This window comes from Tachypleus tridentatus, chromosome 12 (assembly GCF_004210375.1).
Source record: "Tachypleus tridentatus isolate NWPU-2018 chromosome 12, ASM421037v1, whole genome shotgun sequence".
Taxonomy (NCBI): Eukaryota; Metazoa; Arthropoda; class Merostomata; order Xiphosura; family Limulidae; genus Tachypleus; species Tachypleus tridentatus.
Genome location: NC_134836.1, coordinates 35,005,990 through 35,016,007, shown reverse-complemented (window position 1 = coordinate 35,016,007; position 10,018 = coordinate 35,005,990). Strand labels below are relative to the sequence as shown.

General features: G+C 34.0%; 1 protein-coding gene across 1 annotated transcript; it reads left to right on the top strand.

The window, feature by feature from the left end:
• The first annotated feature begins 504 nt into the window (after nt 1-504).
• LOC143235591 (EF-hand domain-containing protein D2-like) lies at nt 505-9,758 on the top strand. Its single transcript, XM_076473829.1, has 4 exons — nt 505-903; nt 8,573-8,720; nt 8,908-9,042; nt 9,442-9,758. Exons 1-4 carry the CDS (start codon nt 734-736, stop codon nt 9,583-9,585), a joined length of 597 nt encoding a protein of 198 aa, XP_076329944.1. The 5' UTR covers nt 505-733; the 3' UTR covers nt 9,586-9,758.
• Nucleotides 9,759-10,018: the final 260 nt, after the last annotated feature.

Genomic DNA, 10,018 nt, shown 5'->3' with positions numbered 1-10,018 from the left:
AGTCGCGCCAAACATGCTCGCCCTCCCAGCCGTGGGGGCGCTTTAATGTGACGGTCAATCCCACTATTCGTTAGTAAAAGAGTAGCCCAAGAGTTGGCGGTGGGTGGTGATGACTAGTCTTACCCTGCTAAATTAGGGACGGCTAGCACAAATAATCCTCGAGTAGCTTTGTGCGAAATTCCAAAATAAACAACCAATTCTTCAATATTTGGTGGCTAAACAGCGCCTAAGGATTATTTATATTTTTTTATTAGAAAGAAATGACGAAATTTCCCTTTGCCTACGAACAATATAATATACATACAGATTTTTTTATTTGAAATGCTGGTCCCCGAAAATTTTTGTTGAATTTTTTATTGTGTCCGTGATTTCTAAAGGTCTGGGAACCACTGAGCTAAATAAGCGATATTACTAATTAAACGTTAAACGAGTGTATTTTTCTATTGCGCCATCTGGTGTGTTTTCTCAAAAATAAATACAAACATCATTTAAAATCTGTCGTTCCATGTTAAGTTTGTATTGAGAGCGGTAGTCTCAACGTTTTTGGTAGAGTATACACGTGGTTCAGGAGAGTACATGACTTGGTTTACAAACGAAGCTGAGGGTTTTGTTATTAAAGTGTTATTAATTAATTTGGGCTCTCGTATTTGAGATAATATTTGGCAAATTGTGTAGCTAATCACAATATTTATTTTCGCGTGCCAATCTAATTCATTTTAGACGGAAAGTAGCCATGGCAGACGCCGAGCTAGCACAAAAATTGGCCCGTCGTCAGGCCTTCAACGAACGGGTGGAGGGAACCCCTGGTCCATCACCAGTTATGCGCCATGTGTTCAACCCGTACACGGATTTTCCAGAGTTTTCAAGAAAGGAAATAAAAGAATACGAGAAAACATTTAAAAAGTAAGTTTTTAGCTTCGGAAAACATAAACTTTTCCATATAACAAAACACATGTTGGAGCATTAATGCATTAAATTAAACGCCACAAAGTAAAGAAACTAAAACGGGCCGAGTAATAAGAAAAATTTTTTGTTTATGTTTGTTGTGTATGTTTTATATAAGTAATGTTTACGAGAAAAAAAAAATTAAGCAGAACATCTTTGAAAAAAATATTTTCTAAGAAAATAACAACTAAGACTTCGTTTTTGCAAACGTTTGTGTTAATTGTCGGTTATCGTGCCTGATTCTATAATTAACACTTCTACCAAATTCCCCCTTTTAAGTTTTACTGTACTAGTATTTCTAGTTTTATTTTTCCACGTTACTGGATGTGCACTAGCAGTACTAGTGCACTGACAGGTTATAAGATCTTGCATGGATTTCGTTGGTTTGATTTTCAGCCCATACTATCAACAGTATAGAAAAACTTCTTAACTCCAAATTAGTCGAGTTATGTCTGTTGAACTTTGGTCACAAGTAATAGGGATTTAGTTCTTGATGATGAATTTTAAAGTTTAAAAAATACATATCAGCCTAAAACTCTAAACACTTGGATATTTACCAAGTATGCGATCATGTGACCTAAATTTGTCATAAATAAAGGTCACCTTCGCTACGCTGTACGTGGTCAGAAATCTAATATCTTTATTAAACGTTTGCTTGTTGTAATGCTAAGAAACGTTAGCAGCGGTGGAATGAACTTTGAGCAGAACCACAGAATCATAACGAAATGTTTACTCAGATATTTCGAAGTTTGATCGTATAATTTTATATAATGCTTTAATTCATTAAGTAAATATTATTAAAAGCTCCTAATATGTAATTTCGTAAATCTGATATCATTTCATGAAATCGACACGTTCAAGATAGTTGGCGACTTTCCGTCCTTACCAAGTGTCCCGGCTCGACTGGTCACGTGGCTTGTACGTGTAACAGAATATTTTATAACTGGAACTATCAGAAGTGTGTCACAGCTTGAACGTTTATTATTTGTGGTTTTCAGAAGTAGATGGTCTTTTTAGAATATTATGCTATCTTTAAGCGTTATATGGTATTATATCTGAAGTGTTATAAAAAAATATTGCTTTTGTTTTACTTTGTAAAACTATAACTTAACTCATTCATCTTTAAGTTAAGCTTTGGGACATGAATCGCAGTATGAACACACAACAGAACCTTTAGTTGGATGGCTGGACATCACTCGTTACTTGTTTCATGAAACATTATTCTTGTACGTGAATTGATCAGTGTAGGCTGGTTCTTGTTTCTGTTCCTTTGTAAGTAACAGTCAAGTGTAGATTGGCCTTTATCATTGTCAGAACGATTTTCATGGCTTCTTCCTGCGTTTGAGTGTTTTAAACAAACGAAGTTGTCTTTATTATTGTTTGAGACGAACAGTGTGGATCGGTGTTATTTCATTTAACACGTCTTGGTGGATCTTTATTCTTGTGAGTTGAATAATGTGCACTGGTACCATTTTGTTTGTGTGTGTATTTGTTTGTATTCTTTTATTCGGTACGGTGACTAATACGAATCATCCCCTATCTTAGTTTTATTTTCTTACCTGTGTATTGACTTGTAAAGGCTGATTCGTAGTTTCTTTTTCTTGTTTGTGTTATGACATGTCTGTTGGCTTCGTCTGTTTAGTTTTTGTTTTTTCTCTTCAATGTAAATTGGTTGTTTATTAGTTCTGGTTTGATCTTCTCTGTGCAAACTGTTGTACGTTTAACTTTGAGGGCTATATTCACTAGCTATACTTAGTTTTGAAGTGATAAACAAAAAGGGAAGGCGGCTAGTCAACACCACTTAATGTTTACTTATGATCTATTCTAATCGAACAGTGGGATTTAATAGTTATTCTTAAGGCACCAACGGCCCCAAAGTATGCAGCACGATGTTTTTTGGTGGTAAATGGGCGTGAACCACAGAATATTGGATCTAAAGTTTGTAACAGATTTACTGTTTGCATTTAATATCTGCGTTTGTTTCAGTTTGATGCAAGTAACTTGTGCTGTTAAATGTGTTTTGCACAAATACTCCCTGCTTTCGAAATTTGTAGAAGATTCTCAGGAGTAAGAATCAACAATATTTTACGAACTAACTAGCAAATCTTTGAATATTGTTGCCAAGTGAACTTTCTAGAATTTTGCTTAAAGATTACAAATTGTTTTGTCGCTACAGTCAGTGTACTGTAAGCCTCACAATCTATAAATGTGATGTGATAAACTATTATTAATCGCAAAACTAGAAATATTTCACCAGGAACTTTTTATAAATTTCGAACATTATAAACCGTTCAATTTCAGAGAATTAACTTCGGACGTTATTATTTCTACGAATGTATTGGATATCTTTCTCTGTGAAAAGTAAGTTTTATAAACCAAGCTAGGCCAGACAAGAATAGCTAGCAAGCATTCCACTTGAGCGAAGTGTATAAACATAAAATTAATTCGTTCGTTGTGAACACGGACCGTCGATAAAATATTCAGTCCTAAACAAGATAGACTGATTATTGTTTGAGTTTGTAAAATTTTTGTATGTAAATAATTGGTAACAATCGTTATTGTAAATTGTATTGTTTTATATATATATAAATTATTAATAAAAAAATTTTTCGTATATTAATGTATTTGTGTTAAGAACTAAAATTATATCAATCTTGTTAGCAAATATCATATTTAAATTTAATACATATCGATATTTAATTAACTTCTGAATTAAAGGTTCCGGGTATTTGAAATCGTACTACGTAACGTCATAAATCGGAGACTCGTCCGATATGAATTATCATACGCAACAAGTTAAGTATGCAAATAACTGCGTAATTAGTAAAGGTTGATCTTGAGTACACATTAGTGTTTGTTTTGTGTGAATTATTTCTTCGATCCATGGAGCCGGTTATTTTCGCAGTAGTTACTGAGAAGGCTATATGTGAATTCCTAAGAGATCTGGACATTAAAACGTTGTTTGGGTTAATTTCATTTACGGTATCTATGACCCGATTCTACCTTTGAACACTGGGTGAAACGGTTAGGTGTAATAACCTTTAGTTCTCTTCCTAGTTGAAACATAAAATATGGAATCTTATCGGAGTATAACCTGAAAAACCTTAGTTGATCCTATGTGGTGAATACGGATCAAATATTAAATACGATGACAAATTGTGTCGCATGTCGTTCCACAATAGACCTACCTTAATGTTTTAACGAAGAGTTTTTCTCATGAATCTAATATTCATTAACATGTCGATGTTATATAAAACCGATCATGGGCATTCTAACAGTGGTTAAATTAGGTCAGAATGGCCCGGACCAGAGTTCTACCTGTTGAGTATTTAAGGCATTAGCATTCTTGGTTTTCTGATTGCACCGCGTTGTCATCAACGTTGGTGCTACCAAATGTATTACGAAAGGTAGTTCCACTTGTTTAAAAAATTGAAATTAACCAAAAGTTTTTGTTTTAATATTGCTCTGTTTAATGAGTCATTTTTAAAGTAAATCATTTCTCTATAGTTTATTCATGTACTCAAACCTCTTAGGATAACACTGGATGAAAATTAACAAAAAAAAACGTATTGGAATAATGCGCATTTTAAGACTTTCATTATGTTTTACAGGATTATATCGGGTCGTATATAAGAACAGGAAAATTAGGTTGAGAACAAATTGCTTTGAAACAAGTGTGGATAAGTTTCGATTTTAACAAAATACCGACAAATGATTTTTGTTAGCAACTTGCCATTCTAAAAATCGAAATGGGCGTAGTGGAAGTCTTGTGCCTAAGGTCACTGAAATACTGATGATAAAACAGTAACGGAATACGTAGTTATAATTTAAATTCTGTTATGCATGAGAAAGCATAGTTTTTGTTTTTCAATCTTCTTCAACTGTACGTAAATGTAGGGCGATCCAAAAGTATTCTCTACTTAAATTTAATTAAATAACTGAAGAAATACAACCATGCAGTTTTACACACCTTGTAGCCAAACTCGAACAGTATTTATTTTCATACCAGTGGTTAGCGTTTCCTCACAAAATATACTGGACAATAAAAGGCTCAGTACGATTAATTGGTCGGCATACGCCAATTCTGTAGTTTCCGTGTTCGCCACATTTATACTCCAGTAGAAATTCTTTGTTTGGGGGTATTTTAAGGACATGGTGTATTTCACTCCTGTAGCAATCATGACGGAGTTGAAGACCAGGATAACGAATGATATTGTTTCCGTAACCGTCAGCATGTTGCACAGAACGTTTACTAATATCGGTTAGGTGTGCTGGGAGTCACGAACGGTGCACAAGTGGAAGGTTACTGACATGTGATTTAAAAAACAAACAAAACTGTTGGACTTATTAGGTTGCAATATGTTAAATCGCCCGCTTGTATTTCTTTTTGTTACTTAGTTATTAAATTTTAAAATGGGGGAAGATTATTTTGGGTCACTCTGTATTACATGGTAATACATAGCAGAATGTAGCGAAGTAACTACATTGGTAATTATCGTAGATTAATTCTTTTTTTTTTTTGCTAGTTATGGGAATATAAAACGATCATTACTGCGATATAACATGCATGTCTAATGTAAAACAACCTACAATGAAAACAATGCTGACGTTAAGTTTGTTTTGTCTACTACTATTTGTCTTGTCACGTGACATGAGAAAGCTAACTTTCGTTTCCCTATATTATCTTTGTCGAGTACACAGCCCACTTCTACCTACCTGGTGACTTAAATTTAAAACACATTAGTTTTTTTATGTTGATTGGCGGTATAATTGTTTTTCTCTCCATCAGCGAGCCCTTCCTTCACATCAATCCTACGTAGTACACAAAGTAGCCTAAACTGTTTTCTTTGTATTTTGTTATTTTAAGACTATAGACTTTGATTCTCATTGCACTGAATAACATCTAACAGAGATATACACGTGCAAAGTTAAGAGACAACCGAGATTTCGAAAATTGAACTATACACAGATATACTAATATCTATTGAAAGGAACGATATATGGAATCGGGAAGTGGTATATATTTCATAAATGATAGTTTTAAAGCACAAGTTATACAGAGGACTGGAAATTATCGGGCATAACCTCCAGTTTTTCACTTACTCTAATTATGTATCGAAGGAAACCGAAAGTCATGTTTGTTTGAATTTCGCGCAAAGCTACACAAGGGCTGTCTGCGCTAGCCGTCCGTAATTTAGCAGTGTAAGAGTAGAGGGAAGGCAGCTAGTTACTACCACCCACCGCCAACTCTTGGGCTACTCTTTTACCAACGAATAGTGGGATTGACCGTCACGCTATAACGCCCCGACGACTGAAAGGGCGAGTATGTTTGTTGCGACGGGTATTCGAACCCGCGACCCTCAGATTACGAGTCGAATGCCTTAATCGACCCTCGTCGACTCAAGTAAATTTGTGTTTTCGTGGATAATTGTATTTTCACAATTTATATTAAAGACCTGTGTTTACTGTACAGTTTGTGGCAAATGATGACAGAAAGAGTGAGGTTACCTATCGTAGTTTTTTGCCATGCGCACAGTTAACTGTTAACGTATTTGTAACAAAATACGGAGAGAGGCGTCGAAACACTTTCTTTTAGTGAAACAATAGTTAAAATACTTGTTTTTTACGCGCTTTTTCACACACACACACACACACACACACACACACACACACACAGAAGTACCTCTTTCAAACTTTCTTGGCTTGCGCTTTTATGGTTATTAAACAAAGTGAGGCTTATGTCCTAGGCTATACATTAGGGACGAATGTGTTGAAAGTATATTGAATCTGTTTCAATAGCGTATTTTTGAGTATCAGTGAAACTACTGAAATAGAACGTTACCATTGTGTGTAGTCTGTTTTAATAATTTAACTATAATATTTTCCTGCACTGAAAAACAAAAACGAGAATCTTTAAACTTTGATCTGTGAAGTAATTTATGTTAAATGAAATGGCACACAGAATAATCCTATATTCTAGGGTAAACATAACATACAAACGTGCTGTTAAAAGTGAAACTTTTATTATATTGTTTAAAGGGCCCGGATAATTCCTTTGTGGTGACAGATGCTGCTAATTGGGTGTCCTTTTCTTTCAAAATTAGAGATGTCTATCCTCGAATCTTAGTCTCTGACATGGTCGTTTAGGCCAATGCATATGATGTGCCATTTACGTTCACAATTCCTATTCCGATTGTGGTTGTTGTACGTATAAATAATAAAAACAAACACTTTGAGTTGCTGATTATGACTTTTTGTAGGGACTTGCACAATCACATTTACAACTATTATGTTAAAACAGTAAGTATTGAAACTTTTAAATTTAACCAGCCTGCTTTTATTACCTCCTTCGCGTAACCGCTAGCTGTACAGAAAACTAGGGCAAAACTATATACACTCAAGATGTGGAATGCAACCCACTTGAAGTGCTTGGAAGCACATGGGTATGAATAGTGTATATCTGTGCACGTGCCACAAATCGTGATAGCGTACCTTTGTTTACAGGGTGTAACGGTCTAATTTTTATATAAGAATTCCTTGATTTCTCGTATTTCAATTTTTTTATCTCTTCCGAACCTCTTCTCTCACTACAACCATTTCTAACGAGTTTTGTAACAATAGAATAATGCATCTCTCTTATTAATAACTTTTGGGAACTTTTTATGTATCTAAGAGCTTTCATGGAATGTTTTTAAGAAGCCATTGTGCGGTAACAATATACGTAGTGTATTTAGCGAAATATTTGACGTTGAAGTGTGTGGTATTATGAAATATTTTATTGTAATACTGTAACTTTTTCAGTAAGCGTGAAATACAATACGTTAGAATTTTATACAACTGTATAAAAGGTGAGTACGGTAAAAATAGCTGATAATAGCTGAAAAATAAGTAAATGCCGGTTAGAACTTAGTAGGATACCACATGACCGTTTTTCGAAACATTCTTTCAACAAGTTATTCATTAGCGTAATTGCCCCCAGCAGAAATCATAATAAGCTCTAACCGGCATTTACTTATTTAGGTGATTGAAACATTCGTAAATAATATTCAGAGACTAAATTTTCAATGTTTCGGATACACAACTAAAAGTATTTGAGTTGTGTTTTGTCATACTTATTTTTATAAAGCTATAGGTTTAATTACAGACTTCGGAAAAACAAACTGCAACTGAGTTGTTACTGCTCGAGACAGAATTTCCCTTTTATACACCACGTTTTCTTGTATATATTTTGAGTAGCATGTATTCTAGGAATATTTAGGATAGTTACACCACAGTGGCATACTTGTGGATATTTGCAATCCAGGAATAAAACGCCACGATAGACATATTTTTGTAATACTCTCTATATTGTGTGTCTTAAGGGTGTCCTGTGAAACCCTATATAAAGTATTTGCGAAACTTACTTTTTGTGTTCTTATACATTAATTTAACAGCATTATTAAATAATATGAGATCTAGTTAAAAACGAAATAAAACTGCTTGTGGTCATGATAATCCGCACTTCAGTTGTTAAAGGTTAAAGATTCTTAATTTGCAAGAAATGTTATACTGTTATTTTTAATTAGTTATAAGAGTAACTTGTGACTTTATAAGAAAGTTAAAGAAATATCGAACTTGCGAAATATAGGTATGATATTGGAGCGGATGGATTCATTGATTTCCAGGAATTGAAGAGGATGATGGAAAAACTAGAAGCTCCACAAACACATCTAGCTCTGAAGGAAATGATCAAAGAAGTCGACGAGGATAAAGATAATAAGATTAGTTTCAGAGAGGTGAGTTAACGTTCAGAAAGGGATAAACGTAAGAGAATAATGTTCATGAACTGGTTGATAAAAGATGTTTCATAAAAGCGAGTTTAAAAGCAAGGGGGGAATATATAATTTTTTTTTTTTTTATAAGGGCACAGAAGAGATGATTTCAAAGTACGTTCTTTATTGCTGTTTTGGTTTTGTTTTCCAGTTTCTACTCATTTTTCGCAAGGCCAAGGCTGGAGACCTCTCTGTTGACAGCGGCCTGGATCAGTTGGCCAAGTTAACCGAGATTGACGTAGATCAGGAGGGGGTGGGAGGGGCCAAAATCTTCTTTGAGGCAAAGGTAGGCTGAGCACATTATATTGATTTTTATGTATTGACATTTCTTTTAGTTTTGCTTGAGGCAGATAAAAAGATGATAGATAAGATGCTTTACTGATTTTCTAATTAAGAACATGTGGTATGTTTCCACCAAAACTACTGCAAAGTAAAGTTTGTTTTTTATTGCCCTTTGTGTGTGTGTGTAATTTAGAAAATTAATTCTTATAAAGTTAAGTAAACAAAATAAAGGGGAAGAACTGCATTTAAAACAGCAAATCCAAACATCTGAATAATTACATTAGCTTGTTATAACATTAAGTAAAGGAGAGAAACTACAAATCTTGGTCAGTATTGTAGCTAAATAATTCATACTGCCATATAATTGTCTATCTACACATCAACGATTTTTGTTTGTTTATAGATCGAGGAACAAAAACGGGGTAGTAAATTTGAAGAAGAGATTCGCTCTGAGAAGGAGGAACGAATTCGAGATGAAGAGGAGAGAAAAGAACGTAGAGCTGCCTTCCTGAAAAAAGCCAGTTTTTTCGGTCAAGCGAAAGCGTGATGAAACCCGATCGATCTTTGTTCTATGCCATCTAGTGACTAAACAGAGTACTATACAAAAGAAAGAGTATTTGAAATATTATAAAACGCGGGCGTTTTATCATGAATTTCAATCTAACAGTTAAAAATATGTAAGGCTTTATTAACATTGAATAAACAAAATGAAAAAACCAAGTGGTTATTCAATGAAATTGTTAAAACAATTTTTTTTTTTCATAAATTATTTTCGTTTTGTTGGAGAGTGTATGAAAATACTTTGTTTTCTGTAACCTTATTACTTTAAAGTCTTAAGGATTAATTGGGAGTTAAAGGTATGGTTATCTTTACGCTTCATTTTAAAAAGAAGTTCCACGTTTTATTGAATTTGGAGAAAATTGCTTTGATTCTAATGACATTGGCAGAACTTTACAAGATATTTTTAATGGTTGTCGCTT